This window comes from Marmota monax, unplaced genomic scaffold (genome assembly GCF_021218885.2).
Source record: "Marmota monax isolate L192 unplaced genomic scaffold, Marmota_monax_Labrador192_F-V1.1 WCK01_AAM20220418_F8-fsc00021, whole genome shotgun sequence".
Taxonomy (NCBI): domain Eukaryota; kingdom Metazoa; phylum Chordata; class Mammalia; order Rodentia; family Sciuridae; genus Marmota; species Marmota monax.
This window is the reverse complement of record NW_026695228.1, coordinates 10,348,484-10,367,434: the sequence shown is the minus strand read 5'-3', so window position 1 is coordinate 10,367,434 and position 18,951 is coordinate 10,348,484. Positions and strand designations below refer to the sequence as shown.

Below are 18,951 nucleotides of genomic sequence, written 5' to 3'. Positions count from 1 at the left end.
AGCTACTTAATAAGTTTTTACAAGGGCAGCATCGATGGTAGACTTAATAAGTTCTTAAAAATGTCTTTATTTTTTCCTCATATTGATTAATAATTTGTTTGAGTATAGGCATTATATTCATTGATAGTACGTGTACTTTATTCCATTTTATTATTTTTGTAATTAGAATGAGTTTTTATAACCAGTGATATGTTAAAGTTTAATGGCAGTTTTTTCTTATGTCCAACAATCTGTGCTATCTTTAGATTTATGAAATACATTATATAACCTTGTTACAGCTTTGAAGAAATTGTTTCATTGCCTTTTATCCCCAATTTCTACTGATTAGAAGTCTGATGTTAATCTCATTTTTCTCCTTCTAGAATTTTTCTGTTTTTGAGTTCTCAAATTTCTTTCAGATGTATCAAGATGTGGGTCCTTATTCATTGTTCTTGTTTGGCACCTGTTGGTACATTTTAATCTGTCTTTCTTACCTTAGAGAAATTATCTTTTATTATTTTACTATTCTCCAATGTTTCTTTTCTCTTATTGATACTACTGTTAAATGGCCAAGTTTCTTGAATTAATAATAAATGTCTTTCAACTTGTCCCTAATATTTTCTCCCCAGATTTTTAACTTGGCTTTTAGCTTTTCCTTTTATAACTCAGTCTGTCCATTGCTACATTTTGAATTTGGGAAATCATAGTTTTAATTTCTAAGAATCTCTTTCTTCTTATTATTGTTTCTTATTATAGAAGCTTATTCTTATTTTGCATTTATCACATCTTCTTGAATTACATTTAAGAATATTAATTGTATATACATGCAGATATATAAAGAATGTATATGTGTGTGCATGTGTATGTATGTGTGTATATCTATCTCTGTCTCTATCTATCTGTATTTATTTATTTAAAGAATGTTCTCTTCTATTCCCTGAATTATTGCTTTTAGGGTTAGTTGATTCCGTTTCTTGGTTCTATTTTGTGCTGTTGCTTTTCCTTAATCATCTTCTGTTCTTTGTATTATTTATGTTTGTGAATGAAGTAACACCTTGATCAATACTTATTAAGTGGATAGTGTACATAGTTAAATTTGTTTCTCCAGAAATATTCCCTCCCTGAAATGAGTGGGTGAAGCTACTCTGTAGGTGGAGAGCGTTGAGGTGGGAGGCAGTCTGACGTCTAGGGATTAGATGTAGAGTATGGAAAAGGTTTACGTGGGGAGGTTGAAGCTGCTTTTCATTTAATACACCCTCACTGGAATTTCCCCATTTGTTTCAATTTTTACTTATTTATTTTAATATCATCTGTCCTTTCCATGAGGCCATGATAATGAAGAAAGAGAAATGTTTTTGCAGAGTTCTCTTTTTTTTTAATGGATGTTCTTCTCAAGCGATGACATATTATGTTTAGTTTTTAAATGACCTCATGTTTTAAGGAATTATGATTTTGTCTTGAGGTTATATAATTAACAAACCATTGTGAAGTGCTGAGAGTTTGTGTACATGATGTCAGTTTCAGAATTGTTTTTCCAATTTGAGAAATTAAAATAACCACAGGGATTACTTAGCTAATTAATTTCTAGGTTTCAAATAATAACAACAAAAAGAGAACTCCTAGTTAATAGAAGAAAATGGCTGCTTTGTTTGCAAATTTATCTTTTATTAATTATGATTTTAATTCTTAGAATAATGGGTATCTTTAGTGTTATACTTCTTAGCATGACATTCGTTATTAAAGTTTTAAGTTTTGATTGTTTCCTTGTATAATAGAATCTCTGAATACCTGCTAATCCAAAAAACATCTAATTGTCTGAGACAAATTTTTTTCCCCCTTTTGTGGGACTGGGGATGGAACCCAGGACCTTGGACATGGTAGCAGGTGCTATACCCCTAAGCTATACCTGTAGCCCTGAGAGATGATTCTTAATCTTACTTTGATCTTCTTCACCAGTTAAATCAGTAGCCTCTGTTTGGAACCCAGAGAAGAGACTCAGGAGAATCTCAGCCTGTCTATACTCATTACAGTTCAGCTTACTTGCTTGGCAGAAAAGCATTCATGAGAGGAATGTGCACTAATTCAGGCCTGCCATTTGACTCATCAGGTAGCCTGTGATGGCAGTGGATACATGTAAGCCTAAAGCCCCCTGTCCTCCTTGGCAAACTTGTTGGATGTTTGAGTACTTCAAAATTTTCTGAAACATTGACCATGAAGACTTTCATGACATGCTAAATGAATATTGAAAGACTATAAACAATTAATGTGAAAAGAACTGAACTGATACAAATTTAAAAAGAAGAGGATGATAGTAGTCAGGAAGGGCCAGTAAATCAGAGCCTTCCTGTATTCTCTAAAAGTACTTCTAGCAGCAGAACCCTTGTAGAAGTCTTCAAATATCTCTGTGTGTAATGATATCTGGATGGGAGAGACATTGTCTGAAATGTCAGTGTTCCTTTATACGTCCATATGGCTGTATATAGTTGTAGTATACTTTTTGTTTCTAATATTTTGCCTGTTGCACAAACTTCAAAACCTAAGGTGGGACTAGGAGATCTTTCTAGACCAGTTCTATGCGATATAATTATATGAGACAGTGGAAATGTTCTGTATTTGTTGTGTCTGATATAGCCATTGGTTACATATACCCATTGAGCAATTAGAATGTGTATGTCTTTTTTATTATTATTTATTTTTCCACATTTTTTATTGGTGCATTATATTTATACATAATGTTGGGATTTGTTGTTATATATTTGAACAAAATGTGTGTCTTGTACATCTGAACAATTGAAATTTTATTTTTCTTTAATTAACTTTTATGTAAATTAGTGTCCACTATATTAGACAGTGTAATTTTAGACTTCAACTATCAAAAGTTCTTTATATTTAGAATAGTGATCAAGAAAATGGTGGGAGGGTGAAAGGAAAGTGCCCTAAGAGGCATGGGAATGAAGATGGATTTACTTTATTTTTATGGACCATAATTCCTCCCCATCTTTATCCATTGAGGGGACAGAGGGAAATGTCTTTGGAAACAGCTGCTGCTGGAGTGTTTGTACCCCTGTTCTTGACTAAAAAGTCTCACCCAATGATTTTGATTTTTTTTTATATCAGTGGTCCTGAGTGCAGTACATTTAGGACATGAAGTTTTATTCACTTAGATGATAAATGAACATTTCAATTTCAGACTAGGATTAAAGATGCTTTCTCTCTTGATCCTTTCTGAGAGTTTCTGTTCCCCATTTTGCTGAAAACAGTGGTGCTGATCTCTTTGGATAGGGCTATCTTTGGCATGGAGGTAAAGAAATAAAGAGTCTTGTGGAAGATTTCTGGTTCTCTAAACCAGAGCTTTCCCAATGTGTTCATGTATAAATATTTGGAAGCCTATGTTAAGATGCAGATTTTGATTCATCAGGTTCAGGGTGGGATCAGACATTCTGCATTTGTCTCAGTTGCCAGGGAATGCCAGGGACCACTTTGAAGAACAAAACTTTAATCCTTTATAAATAGTCAAGATTATAGGTTATTGCCTTTACTTGCCTTTTATGGCCACCAGCAGATGGCAACCATGTCCACTTTCCCTAGTGGCTGTTGCTGCTCAGCTCTTAGGACCAAGAACAAGCAGATTGGAACCTTTGTCTTACTAGCACTGTGCCTTTTCAAGTGAGCTCAAGTTCAGACCTCTGAGGGGAGCCAGATGTATTTTGCTCAACACCAAGACAGTGCTTCTTTCCAGTTAATGCAGATGTGGGGTTTTGATTTAAAAGATGTCCATCGCATTTTCTCCTTTTTATAAACCTATGTTTTCATTTGTTTTAGGAAATGTATGAAATGTAGCAAAGGAGATATTAATTTTTATAAATATACCTCTAGGAAAATTAATATTTTTGGGATTTGGTCATTTAGTCTAATTCTATGCATTTATAATTATAACATTTTTATTTTCTTTTATAAAAATGGAATGGATATATTAATTGAACCTGATCAAATTGTGTGTAATACAATTTATCAGTTTTGTCTTTTATACCTTAAAAAAGGTATTTTGGGCAAAAATGAAATGATTTATTTCTATTTCCTAATATTTCCCAGCACTATTGTAACTTCAGAAGATCTCTTTAATTTTTAATTTCAGATTTGCTGATATATTTTTGCTAAATATGGTAATTATAGAGAATTATAAAAATATAGTGTTATACGGAAACAAAATTTATTATAATCACACTTTGGCTTGTTTTCATTTAGTCTTGTTATTGTTTAATTAATAGTCATTTTTAAGAAAAATCTGTAATTATAATGCATAAGCAGCTTCATATCCTGATGTTTCTTTGTCTCTTATTAAGCTTGTAGGAAATTTAGGAAAAAAAAAAAAAAAAAACAGAAAATTTTAGTGTAATATACAAGTCACCCACCATCTTACTTCCCAGGGACACCATTTGTCATATTTAGACTTTCCTTATATGTATTTTTGTGTTGTCAGTAACATTCTTTGATTTTTTTTCCTCTAATACCTGGAGGTTTCTCTAATTAGGAACTGCCTTCTTAACTATCTAAACCATCTAATGTATTTATAATACTGCATCTAATTATCTCTATTGTCAGCTTAGCACATTTCTGTTCATTTTCATGTGACTTTTATACTAAGCCAGTTTTTCTGGAGAAATGATCTGCCTGAAAAGCTTTTAATGGCATGGTACAAGGGGGCAAGCACAGAAAGTTCTTCTTTTACCAAAGGTCCTATTTTTTTTTTTCTGTACTGTAAGGTTTTATTGTTTTCTGTGGCTTCATAGGTATTTTAGGATGAAGGTAGGAGGATACGTCCAGGGATGCTAGCCAGACATCATTCCACCACCCACATGTTTTCTGTCTCACAATAAACTTCTAGCTAAGGTGATGTGGGCTCATCTGGCAAATGGTTACCTTTTTCTCTTCTCTGGAGTATTGTAGATTTTACTTCTGCCGGGTGTCTGAAGCTCTCTTAATAACGCCAAGGCCGCGGGTTCGTTCCCCGTACGGGCCACCAAATGCCGCAGTCTGGCTGGGCACAATCAGGAGCCACTTGTCAAAAGAAACTAACTTTATTTTTAGAACCACACACGCCAAACAAAACAGCCTCTCAGGAAAAACCCTCAGAGCCTCAACTGCCACCACCGGCTTTCCACAAGCCTCTCTCTCCCACACAAGCTTCTCCCCACCTCCCACAATCCTCCTGCTCTTGAGGCCGATTGGCTGGGTCACGTGGGCGGAGCCAAAAAAGTCCCCCAATGAGCAGCTCCGTGGTCTGAAAGGGCAGGGAAACAGCCCAATGAGCATCACCGCAGAGGAGCCAATCAGCTAGATGTTGCTGGGGCCGCTGTGAGCCAATCATCAGCCGGCAGCTGGAAGTTTGCTGGCAGCTGGAAGTTTGCTGGGGCCCCTTCGGCTGTGGCTCTCAACAGATGGCAGTGAATGTTTGCCCCAGAAGTTGGTGCATGGATATTTCTGGTGTTCTGATTTGATTTGTTGAAATGGTAATCCAGGTGTGCATCAATAAGGTTGTCATTTCCTGCCTGCCCCATTGGATCCTTTTTACCATTTCTGTGTACTTCCTAATCTTTGAGTTTCTTCACTTTGAAAAGCCAGTTCCTAATTAAGGCTTGTTTTGTTTTCAAGAAATGTCTTTGAGCTTATAGAGCCTGTTTGGCTCATGCTCCTTCAAACCAGAGGTGCCTAGGAATTTCCACTCTCCCATTGCAGCCCGTAGGCAGTGACTGATAGATGTGAAAATATGAAAACCCATTTCCCTTGTCTTATGTGGAGACAACTCTGAGGTCTGATTCATACTCCAGAACTCCTCTATGGGATGAGGCAAGGACACCCTCTGTGGGACTTTGCTTGAGTTTACCTTCTCAGTTGGATTCCTCTTCCACTTTTCTTTGGCTTTCCTACTTACTCCTTTGCTGGTCTTCTTCCTTAATAAACTACTTGCACACAATTCTTTGACTCTGGATCTGCTGCTGGGCAATCTGTTTGAAAATAACAATGTTTTCATTATTTGCACCCATTTTCAAGTAGTCCATCTCTTTTAATGTGTCTATACTTTGATAGAACATGACACTGGACATTAATTTATGTCTTTACAACCATGATAGCACTTCTGCTGTGAGTCAGGTACTTTTTCTTTGGTGAGAAAACAGATGTCCACCTGTGCTCTCCTATCTGTTCAGTAAAAATGCTTTTTGAGGATATAATTTGATTTTAACATATCATCAATAGGTGTTTTGTCATTGTGACTGTTTCCTTGAATAAGTTGAATCAAGGAGATATTATCTTTCTTGGCCAGCAAGATGACTCCTTACTTAAATTGGCCTTTCCAGGTTGTCAGTAAGACATACAAATTTGAATGGCTGGCATATGGTTAGATGATGACATTGCACCAAGCCACCTTTCTACTGTTTACTTTCCTGAATTATTTTATTAGTTATCTAAACAGACTACCCCAAATTTATTGACTAAAAAAAAAAAAAGCATTTGTTTAGCTCTAGATTCTGTATGTCAGCAGTTTAATTTGGGCCGTTCGTACTGTCTTAATTGAACTCCTTCAAGTGTCTGTCTGCAGTCTTTGCTGATCTTGGCTGGATTCTTTCACATCTATGAGGCCTCAGTTTGGACAACAGATTTCAATTTGTTCTATGCTGTCTCTTATTCCCCAGCAGGCTAGCCTGGACTTGTTCTTATGGCAGAGGCCAGGTCCAAGAGCCAATAGAGGTATACAAAATTTCTTGATACCCAGGCTCAAAACTGGCACAAAAATCACATCTACTGAAATATACTGGTCATAGCAACTCTATAAGCCAGGCCAGAATCAAGAGACTGGAATGGAGAATAATCCAAATTTCTTGATGGAAGGAGCTGCAAAAGATGTGAAAAAATAGAGGGGAAGAGAACTGTGGTTATTTTTGCAGTCTACCACAGCCGCGATCTCTGCATTCAGAAGCATCACGTGGTGGTGTTTTGCAGGACTCAGCAATGGTGATGGACCCACTAGTGACAGCGACATTTTCCGGAAGACCTCTGAGCAACTGGTGCAGTACATGAATTCAGGAAACCGGTTATTGCATAAAAACTTTCTGAAGCAGGAAGTAGTTCAGAGGTTTTTGCGCCTCCTTTCTTCTTTGCAAGGTATTTTTCTTCACAACATTGAGTTGTGTTAAAGATGATCTTTTCCCATTAACTTGCTTTTCCATGGACTGGGGATGTAGCTCAATGGTAGAAAGTATTCTTAGCCTGGGTTCAGTTTCCAGTGCCACAAAATCCAAAACCAAATTCCATTCTGGTATCTTTTAAAAATTATTCTCTGAAAATAAAGGTAATGCATCTACATCTAGAACCTTCAAATAACACAAAGTTCTTCAGTGAAAAGTCTATCCAGGCTGCATGATAGATATTAGTTTCTAAATTCCATCCCCAGAGGCAACCATTGGTACTAGTTTTTCATGTAAACCATCTTAGTGATTCTTTGCATATGCAGTCACTTTTTTACATACTATAGTTGTTTGTTCTACAGATAATGGCTAAATGTTGGAGTATAGGTTATTTTAGAATTGAATGTTGATTTTGTGTTTATGCTGACACCAGGAAACTTCCCCCAAAGAACTTTAGATGATAAACTTTAGATAATTATGACATGTTTTAGAAATTCTAAGTTGCTGAAACTTAGCATTTTAAAAATTGACATTTCATAAGGCTGAGATATCTCAGTTTTACGCAGTGTATGGGAAGACATGACCAGAAGAGCCAGAAATGCTTTTCAGGATATATAGCAGACCCTAGTATTTAAGGCTTGAGGTTTTGTGTTTGAGTCTTAGCTCTACCACTTACTCCATCTATGACTTTTAGTTCAATTACCCACTTCTTTAAACTTCAGTTTTGTCATCCTGGACTCAGCTGGGGAGCTAATCTCATGAGATAATGTATAGATCACTTGATCCAAAGTCCTCTACATAAAATGTTAATGCCCATTAGCTTTTAGGGTGAGTTGAATAAGTTGGATTGTAATATTGGGCTCGTTGTATATGAAAGAAATGGGTCAGAGACAAATGACACACACAAAACCCTAGGATGGGCCCTCCTTATATGAGATATATTAGAAGTGGACATTCTGTACAAATTACATCTAGGGAATCCTCTTGGTTTTGGACTTAATGTCATCTGACACATGAAGTCATTTCTTTTATACTTACTTAGGGTTATAAAAATAAAACTTGATCTTGGTCAAAAATTTATCACAGATGGGAATGTTACTTTTGGAATATCCTTTGTTTCTTAAGGTCTATGTTCCTGGGCTTCCTTTGTTTCTCTTTGGGGGATCCTGTGGGTTAGTGTGGGATCCTCTGTCTCTGGCTAGGGTCTTTCCCTTTTTCTCTGTGTTCCATACTATTTATGTCTTTCCTATTGGTCTTCTCACAGCTCTCTTCCAGAGTTCAGTCTTTAATTTACTTAACTCTTTTGATTCTTTATCTCTTTTTACTTTTTCTTTTCTCCTATTTGTGTCCTTAACTGCTCATAGGGTGGGATGTTGATAATTGTTTCTATTGGAATTTACAGAGTCAAATTGGTTTAAGTTGTCAAAAAAGTAACTTTTTAAAAATTTTTACTTTCATGCTAGAAATGCCACTAGCACCCATTCCCTCCCATCTTCAACTCAGCTGTCCTCTGGTCAGCTTTTATCTCAGACTCTCAGTGGGAACAAGTCTAGATCTCTTAACCTGTGACTCATCCAGCATTTCTGGACTTGTGGACCCAATTCTCTTTCATGGCAGTTGGAAGAAAAGTCCTAGGCTTCACTTTTGATCACAGTGTGTACCTCAGAACCAATAATTGATCAGGAGGATGGAGAGTCTTGATTGGCTCAGGCCCAAATCACAGGCTGCCCTATCCCTTTCATATCTCAGTAGAATACTGGAGGGTGGGAGTGTGGTTACCAGAAGACCAGTGAATAGATTCTGCGAAACAGAAATTGTGAATGTTTATTTTAAAAGTTTGCCTTTTATACTTTTATTCTAATCCTTGTTAAAATAAGATGATAGACTTGCCTATATTTAATTTGTTCTTATTTTAAATGAATATTTAAAATATTAAAATGAATATTCATTTTAGAAAAAAATGGGAAGCAAAAACTAGCAAATGCAAATCACATTGCTCATGTTTAGGTAATTTTTAATTTCTTCCCATCTGCTCTTTCTCCCTACTTTCTTACTGGTAGGATTGTCAGACCAAATACAGAATGCCCAGTAGAATTTGAATCTCAGATAAACAATTATTTTAGTGTATATTCCAAATATTTCATGAAATACACTAAAAATTTACTTGTTCATCTGCAATTCAATTTTAATTGACATCCTATATTTTTATTTGTGAAATCTGGCAATCTACTTACTGAGGATCTGTTTTAAAGTTTTTCTCCCTCAAAATTCATCAAAAGTTTGGCATGGGATAACCATTATCCTGTCACTGGACATCAAAGACCAGATGGCAACACTTAATGTAGCATGATACAAAATTCAGAATGAGGGATCAACTACCCTCTATTATCCTACAACTCTTGACTTTTTAATTATCTTCTAGTGTTCCCTGTAGTTCAGTGCTTCTTAAGCAGGGCATACTCTTAATATTATTAAAAATTTAAGTCAGGATTTTGCCTGTCTCAAGTGTTTGCCCTGAACTCAATCAAGTATTCTGCCTTAAGAAGCAATTGTCAATTCTTCTATCTCTGAGGCCAGGCTCTGTATTCCCCTATGGTATTTCTAATGTCCTCCAGAAGTCTGTGAGATCATTGGTTACACTAATGTTCAAGAGTGCTTAAGTGACTTACTCAAAGTAATTAATTATTTATTTGTTTACAGTTTTGCCAATATATCAATAAAAATATTGATCTGTAATCCTTGTTAGTTGCATATAAATATTGGGTTGTAGTTGGGGGAGGAAGAGAAATCATATGAACCGTTTGTGGAGTGTGGTTGATTCTTATTTTTAAAAGAAATTCCTCCTGACCTGATCTGTGACATTAATCGAGACTGCGCCAACACCTTCATCAAGTTCTTACTGGAAAAACAAAAATGGTCCGAAGTGCTTCTGCTGTTAACACGCAAAGTAAGTGGGGAGCCACCACCCGGAGATTGCCTCATCAAGGACTGCAACCTCTCAGACCTGGACATCTGCACCATCATCCCCCACCTCAGTGCCTGGGACCAACGGAAGACACAGCTCCTGGGCCGCCTGATAGACAGTGGAGGTGAGAATTCCCAGATGAAACATGCTGGTATATTGTCCAGGTTGTCTGGACTGGTGGTCTGGCTTCTTCTTGCTTTTGGAGATACCATGAAATTCTGCCTCATTCTCTTTTTATCTTCATCTTTTTGAAGCAGCTATGAGGGTCAATGGATTTTTCTGTAGGAATTCTGAATTTTTGTGAATTTCAGTTATCCCTATTCTCTTTCTGTCATATATAAGAAGCATTAGGTGTATGGATGGTCCTTGGCTCTGGTTTAGCCCACAATGCTCATTTCTCCCTGGCCTCTGGCTAGATTTTCCCCTGCAGGGCTTTTGGGCAATTCTTGTGGTATTCTCTTCTAATCAATGGATTGGGATTTGAGATGCTTGTTTTTAGTGTGAAACAGCCAAGGAATTGGTGGGTGGAAAATCTGTCATTTTAATCAAAAACAATCTCATATAACTGGGCATATGTCCGGAGTGTGCAGACATCTTGCTAGGTTGGGTTTTATTTTAAAAAGTAATTTAGAAACACCAGCTCCTTTCCCAAACCTCCACTCATGTAAGAGGAAGTGCCCTGCCCTTTATAAAGAGCAGTAGCACTTAGGTCCTCAGTCCTCAGAATGTCATACCCAGTGTATGTAGAGCCTTTAGGCATTGCTCCACCCACTGCTTTCGGGAGGTAGAGGAAAGCCTTCTACAATTTATTTCTTCAAACCCCTATGTTCAGTGTTACTTTCTTTGCTCAAAAACTATAGTTGTCATGGTTTCCTTTTTTATTCCTTGGTTCAGAGCCTCTCCTAGGATCTGGTGCTAGGAACCAAGTCCCAGAGGTAAATGCATAGCTGCTGCAGATCTACAGAGGGTGAGGCTGCCTTGGTGGAGTTCAGAGAGCCTGTAATGCAGAGGGTGTGTGTGGATTGAGCTCAAAGGAAGGTGATATTGGAGGAAGATAGGTGTCAGGGAAGATGGCAATTAAAGGTAGAAGCTTAGTAGAAGAAAAATGTGGGGAAGGTGTTCATGTCCTGCTCACTGATTGTGTGTCAGGTATGGTATTATGCAAGCATTAGGATTGCCATTATTCTGCCCTGTCCTCACTCCGAGGCAATGCATAGTGGGAACTATGGGCTCTGTGGTGGCATGAGAGGAGGGGCTGGAAGGGGGGTGAGGCCCACAGACAGAGCACTTGGAGCAGCAGGGCTTTCAGCCTGAGGGTACTGGGGTGGTAGGAGGATCTTGGTAATCAGGTCAGCAGCAGCTCCTCCTTGGCATCTAAATAGCAGAAACAGTCCCTTTCTCTTCAGGTGAGCCAGGATGTACCTCTTCCCAGGATGTCACTCACAAGTGCCCTTCTCTTCTGCCTTCTCCAGCCTTGCCCGATGGTCTGCAGCAGAGCCAGGAAAGGCCACTTCTCATGTGCCTGAAACATGAGGACTTTGAGTTGGCTTTTCTTCTCTTGACCAAGGGTGCAGACCCCCGCAGTATTTCTCTCACTGAAGGGGATACTCCTTTGCATGCAGCACTCCACATCTTTTTAGATATCAATGGTAAGCATTGTTTTTTAAGTGATCTTTTCCTTGATGAGTGTTTTAGTTAGCTTTGCATCACTGTGACCAAAATACCTGACAAGAACAGCTTAGAGGAGGAAAAGTTTATTTGGGGCTCACAGTTTGAGAGTTCTGGTTCATAGATGACCGTTCCATTACTTTGGGCCCAAAGTGAAGTAAAACATTATGGGGGAATGACATGGCAGAGGAAAACTGTTCCCCTTATGGCAGCAAGGAAGCAGAAAACGAGAAGGGAAAAGGCAGAGGGGGCTGCAGAGAAGTTGTATCCTTCCAGGGTATGTCCGTAGTGACCTATCTCCTCCAGCCTCCCGACACCTGCCTATAGTTATCACCAGTCTGTTGAAACTGGGATAAGTTGATTAGGTCACATCTCCTATAATCCAATCATTTCACCTCCAAGTATTCCTATAACACAGGAGCTTTGGGGAACACTTTATATCCAAATCATAACAGGGTTGGAAGCTGGAAATTAGAACTGGTGCTGTGCTTTTTGATCTTTCCATTTGGGAAAATCATTGTCTGAAAAAAGTCCATTTCCTGGACAAGCATGCCTATATCTCCTGACCTCTCACCCATAGCACAATGAGAAGAAGTGACCATCATGATGAATGGTCAAGGTGGGCACATTGATTTTTAAATTCCAAAGTTGATTATTGGTAGCTGACAGATACTTTCCATTTATTTACACCTTTTTCAAGAATCCTGGCATGCAGGATCACTAGAATATTATAAGGTGATTTCAGGACTTACTCCTGACATTTGAGTTGGGGACTTCTTTGTTGTCAAGAGCTATCTTGTGCATTGTAGGATATTTAGCAGCATCCCTGGTCTCTTCCTACTAGTTGCCAGTGGTACCCTCCTGGTTGTGACAGTAATGCCTCCATACATTGCCAAATTTTCTGTGGAAAGTAAATCACCATTGTTTGAGAACCCCTGGGTTATTTAATTGGGTATCAGACACCTGGGGGAGGTCAGTGTTATGAGATGTCCCAGGCTGGCATCTTTCTCAAATCTAGGTCTTCTGATCCCTGGGAAAACTGGCTCAGTACTCACAGGATTTTGTTTGTGTCTTTCAGCTGACATTGGCTTTAACTTCCTCAGCCATCTCTTGGATTTATTCTGGTCCAACCCCACTGAATATTACTACCTCAACCCTAACATCCAGGACAGCAATGGGAATACCCTCATGCACCTCCTCTTTCAGAAGGGCATGCTGAAGCGCATGAAGAAGCTGATAGACCTATTGGTGAAGTTTGACATCAACTTCAACCTGAAGAACAAAGAAGGCAAAGACGTACGGCACCGGATTAAGAAGAATGATGCTCTACTTTTGGCCTGGAACAAAGCTCTGACAGAGAACAGGCGGAGGAGCAGGCAAGACTCTGCTGCCCACCTGGGGAAGCTCTCAAGGTCTTCCACTGCTGGTCATACATCTCAGCTCAAGTCCCAGGGTTCCTTCAAGTCACTGCCATGTGGCACCACTGCCAGAACCCCCTCTGAAGGAGCCACAGTTCCCGATAGCTGGGAGACTCTCCCTGGTGCTCAGGTGACCAGGCAGGAGTCTGAAGCTATCAGGCCACGCTCCCTGAGAGATCGCCTTGTACAGGACATTACAATTTTGATTCAGCAGGTTGAATTGGATACAGCTCTTCCAGAGGACTGTCCTCAGTGCCCTGAGCCTCTGGAGGTAGGAGGTGTCATGGAAGTAAAGAAAGATAAACTCCAGCGAACCCTGAGTGTGGGAAGCTCTGGCAGTAGTGGGAACAATTCTGCTGTCCCTGAGGCAGGGGAAGGACACGCTCAGGCAGGTCCTGGGGCCTCACAGCTTGTTCCTGCTGGCAACAGAGGGAGGGAGGGCAGTGATGATCAGGACAATTGGAGCATGCAGGAAATCGAAGCATGCCTCCAGGATTTTGATAACATGACCTGGGAGATCGAGTGTACTTCAGAAATGCTGAAGAAGCTGTCCAGTAAGGTTATTACCAAGGTCATAAAGAAGAAAATTATCCTTGCTATTCAGCAGCTAGGGAATGGTGAGTGGACCCAGGGCCTGCAGAAGCGCCTAAAGCACCTGAAAGGAAACATCCGGCTCTTTGAAGCTAAGCTGGACAAAGGAGCTAGAATGTTGTGGGAGCTCGCCATCGACTTCTCCCCTCGATGCAGTGAGAACCCAGAGAAAATTATCGCTACAGAAAGAAACACGTCCTCCATGGAGAAATCAGGGCGAGTCTACACGGAAATCATCCGGATCTGGGACATTGTCTTAGATCACTGCAAACTGTCAGATTCCATTATGGCCATCTGCAGTGCCTACAACCGGGGATTGTCCTGTGTCCTGCGTAAGAAGCTGAAGGGTATCAACAAAGGCCTAGTTTCAGCTAACATGAAAATCCAAAAGCGAATACCCCGCTGCTATGTGGAGGACACAGAGGCAGAGAAGAGCAGGGAACAAGTGGATCCGGAGTACTTTCCCCCGGCCAGTGCAGTGGAGACGGAGTATAACATCATGAAGTTCCACAGCTTTAGCACCAACATGGCCTTCAACATCCTCAATGACATGACAGCAACAGTGGAGTACCCTTTCCGAGTGGGTGAGCTTGAGTATGCTGTGATTGACCTCAACCCAAGGCCACTGGAGCCCATCATCCTCATTGGTCGGAGTGGCACTGGGAAGACAACCTGCTGCTTATACAGGCTATGGAAGAAGTTCCACGTTTACTGGGAGAAAGCTGAGCAGGCAGGAAGCCCGCTGCTGGCCAAACAGATGTGGCCAAAGAGAAAGTTGGAAGCAGAACCCAGAAAAGAGGGTTCAGATAGGGAGCAAAAAGAGGAAGAAGAGGATGAGGAAGAGGAGGGTTCCTTTGAGGTGGAAACACTAGACAGTGTAGAGGAGGAGCAGGAGAGTGAAGCCTGTGCAGGGGGAGCTGGGGTAGAGGCAGTGGGGGATGGCCATGGGGTGGAAGGGTATACATCAGAGCATCCCCACCAGCTGGAGCATTTGCATCAGATCTTTGTGACCAAGAACCATGTCCTGTGCCAGGAGGTACAAAGGAACTTTATTGAGCTTTCCAAGTCTACCAAAGCCACCAGTCACTATAAACCACTGGAACCCAATGTTCACAAACTTCAGGACCTAAAAGATGAGAACTTTCCTCTGTTTGTCACTTCCAAACAGTTGCTCCTCTTGCTTGATGCTTCTTTGCCCAAACCATTTTTTCTGAGAAATGAAGATGGAAGCTTGAAAAGAACCATCATAGGATGGTCCACTCAGGAAGAGTTGACCATCCCTAATTGGCAAGAAGATGATGAGGAGGCTGAGGTGGATGGGGACTATAGCGAGGAGGATAAAGCTGCAGAAATGCGTACAGGTGACAGTGACCCCCGTGTATATGTGACGTTTGAGGTGTTCACCAATGAGATATGGCCCAAAATGACCAAAGGGAAAACCTCCTATAACCCTGCACTGATTTGGAAAGAAATAAAGTCTTTTCTGAAGGGTTCTTTTGAAGCCCTCAGTTGTCCCTACGGGAGACTAACTGAAGAAGCATATAAGAAATTAGGGAGAAAACGGTCCCCCAATTTTAAGGAAGACCGGAGTGAGATATATAGCCTCTTCTGTCTATATCAGCAGATCAGGTCCCAGAAAGGTTATTTTGATGAGGAGGATGTTCTGTACAACCTGTCCCGAAGGCTGTCGAAGCTCAGGGTACTCCCCTGGTCTATCCATGAGCTCTATGGTGATGAGATTCAGGACTTCACCCAAGCTGAGCTGGCACTGCTGATGAAATGTATCAATGACCCCAATGCCATGTTCCTCACCGGAGACACAGCCCAGAGCATCATGAAGGGTGTGGCCTTCCGCTTCAGTGATCTGCGCTCTCTGTTCCACTATGCCAGCAGAAACACTGTGGATAAGCAGTGTGCTGTCCGCAAGCCCAAGAAGATCCACCACCTGTACCAGAATTACAGGTCCCACTCTGGTACGTCTAGCATGGCTCACCTGCTGGGTAGGTGTGTGGGCATTGACCTGGTGCAAGGGAGCTTTAGGACAGCTCCTAACATGCTTTTGCAGCTAAAGCAAGAGTCACATTTTGGAGTTTGTTAGTAATTACACTCAGGAACAAGAAATCTTATGATTTCTGCCACCACTCAGTCAAAAATCTATAATTAAAGATGTGGTTGGGTGAAAATGGACTTCAAGTAATTCTTCCTAAGGAACTTGCCATGGCATGGAAACATTTCAAGGGAATGCTTAAGCTGCTTTGAGAACTTTTGTTAAAATACCTTGGAAGAACCTGTTTAATCTGGGTGAAGTAATATGCTAGTTACAAGTCATTAACCTTTAAAACAGCTTTTCTCCCAAGGAGGAGCAAAAAAACTGGGGTGCTTTTTATTTTATTTCAGTTATGCCCCTTATCTGTGCCAGGTGTGATGCTAAACAGCTTACATCTAGTACCTATGCTTAATCCTCACAACAGCCATGTGAGGTAGATATTGTTCCCATTGTATAGTAGGAAACTGAGGCACAGAATGTTTAAATAATATGACACCCATATCAGAAAATTTCCTTTATGGTTTATAAGTGTTTAAAAATATTCTTTCCATTCTAAACTATTCATGAACAATATATGGTGTTATTTTATATATTTTTAAACCTTATTCAATAAGATCATTCCTGGTATGCCTTTCTTCAGCTATATTTTTGCCATACAATGTGTTTTTGAGATTTCTGCATGTCAATTACATGGCACTTGAGTTTATGCATTTCTTATTTTTTAAAATATTTTTTTAGTTGTAGATGGACACAATACCCTTTATTTTATTTATTTATTTTTATGTGGGCTGAGGATCAAACCCAGTGCCTCACACATACTAGGCAAGCCCTCTACCACTGAGCCACAACTACAGTTTATGCATTTCTGACTTCTTCTATTAGTAATGTATTTTAGGACTGTTCCACAATTTGTTCTCCATTTTCCAGGGATGGATATTAGATTCATGTCAGTTTTTTACTGTGACATAATCTTTGCCTACTTTTAAAATAAGTTGTTTTTTTCTTATTGCTTTTTAAGAATTCTTTATGAATTTGCCTTCACATCTTTTGTTGATTTTATATATTGCAATTTTTTCTCCCATTATGTGAAACATTTTATTTTTTCTAATCTTGACATATACATTATATACATCTATCGTACACATTTATTGAATATGTAGTGAATATATATGCTATGTTTAGTGAATATTTTCCCATTTTTTAAATTATTTTTCAGGTTGAAATTCACATAGCACAAAACTCATCCATATGAAATGTTCAATTTAATGATTTTTTAAAATAAATTTACAAAGATATGTAACCATCACCACTATGTAATTCCAGGACATTTTTATCACCCCAGAAAGAAAACCCCATAGCCATAGGAATTTCTTCTCATTGCACTCTTTGTCCTATTCCATGGCAGCAGCTCACCTTTCCTTTTCTGTGGATTTGCCAACCGTAGACATTTTATTTAAATAGAATGATACAGTATGGGGTGATTCCTGTCTGGTTTCTTTCACTTAGCACAATGTTTTCAAAGTTTACCCACTTTATAGTGTGTATCCATATTTCATTCCTTTATATGGTTGAACTTTTATTCCTTGAGTATGGCTATATCAACCATTACTTATCTAGTTTCCTGAATGTTATTTAAGTGGATTCCAGTTTTTTAGCACGATGAACACTTGTGCTCTTGCATTTTCTGGTTCTTAATGAAGAGGAAAACACAATTGATTTGCTTAGATGCAACAGTTTCCACTGATGCTCATGATTGCTTTCTGTACTTTATTAAAAGTACAGAACAGATGGTAACAGTCTCCTTTACTATTTGGTAACAGTAATGGGGATATATATGTCCATTTCATGGTGTTCTATTTAGACTATTATAATCTATGTATGTTAAGCAAAGAACACATGACCCCTAAGAGAAATGGAGAGATCTATGAAAATGTACATTCAATCCAGTTTCAGTCTCATCACTTGAAGGTGTTTATTAACTTCTCAGTCCCCTTTGTAAAAGTGAGATTGTCTCATTTGTCTCACTGGGTTGTTGTAAGGATTAAACGGAATGATTTCTATGAAGATGACTATTGTATGTTAGATGTTTAGTCAATGTCAGTTTCACTTAAATTAGAAAATAAATGGGACCTGTGGGGAAAGTGCTTTGGAAAATATTTTCCCCTGTTCTGACAAGTTTTCTTAGCGTAGTCCTCTCTCAGCTGGCTATAAACCTGGAGGAAAAGGTGATAGAAGCCTTGGGTGTTGTCTCCAGCTAACATCCAGAGCTGCTGTTACCATGGTAACTTTGCTTCCAGTACTCTGAGCACCAATGAAGGAAGATAGGGTAATTCTTGTTTTCTTATGATAGTCTATATTGGTTTCTTTTATGGGCATTCAAACAGCTCTAATTATTTAGATTGCCTTTCTGCCTTGACTCTTCTTTAGGAGGTAATTTTCTCTAATGGGACTATACGTTGGGGATAATGTCCCACAAAACTCTCTCAGCACAGCAATGCATCTCTGCCTTCATCCATTGCACTCAGAATAGTATGGAGCCTCATTGATAATCAAATGAGTACTAGAAATAAGCTTGTAATTATACAGTTATACATACAGTTGGCACATGCCCTGGGGGCAGGGTGTGGAGAAAACAAAGCAACAACAACAATAAAGCAAATAAACCCAAAAAAACGAACAAATAAACCCCCAAAATAAAAAACTCAACTGTGTTGCACAGTATCTGACATGTGTCTTCTGTTTTATCTCAGGGATCCTCAATCTGGCATCAGGAGTAGTGGATTTACTTCAGTTCTACTTTCCAGAATCTTTTGATCGCCTTCCTAGAGATTCTGGCCTCTTCGATGGTCCCAAACCAACTGTTCTAGAGTCTTGTAGTGTAAGCGACTTGGCAATTTTGCTAAGAGGGAACAAAAGGAAAACCCAACCCATTGAATTTGGTGCCCACCAGGTGAGCTCCTTGGGATTGTATGTTTTATAATAAAAGGAAGTTTGCAATTGAAAAAAGTTTGAGAGGCTGAATTATTCCATAAGGTAGAATTCAGTAGTCCATATCCCAGAGTGGATGAGCTCCAGAGATATGTGAGTATGACTAATTGT

At 39.3% G+C, this 18,951-nt stretch overlaps 1 protein-coding gene across 5 annotated transcripts in view; it reads left to right on the top strand.

Annotated features, from left to right (window-relative positions):
* The window catches only part of Trank1 (tetratricopeptide repeat and ankyrin repeat containing 1), an 85,727-nt gene that overhangs the window by 36,413 nt on the left and 30,363 nt on the right, over positions 1–18,951 (top strand). For 3 of the 5 annotated variants that reach the window (XM_046436974.2, XM_046436972.2, XM_046436973.2), the window contains 5 exons: positions 6,979–7,140; positions 9,998–10,252; positions 11,601–11,777; positions 12,875–15,778; positions 18,603–18,802. In XM_046436974.2, coding sequence (XP_046292930.1) covers positions 6,979–7,140; positions 9,998–10,252; positions 11,601–11,777; positions 12,875–15,778; positions 18,603–18,802 — 3,698 coding nt within the window. The remainder of the gene's footprint in view (positions 1–6,978; positions 7,141–9,997; positions 10,253–11,600; positions 11,778–12,874; positions 15,779–18,602; positions 18,803–18,951) is intronic. The other 2 variants (XM_046436975.2, XM_046436976.2) reach the window with 1 other exon arrangement.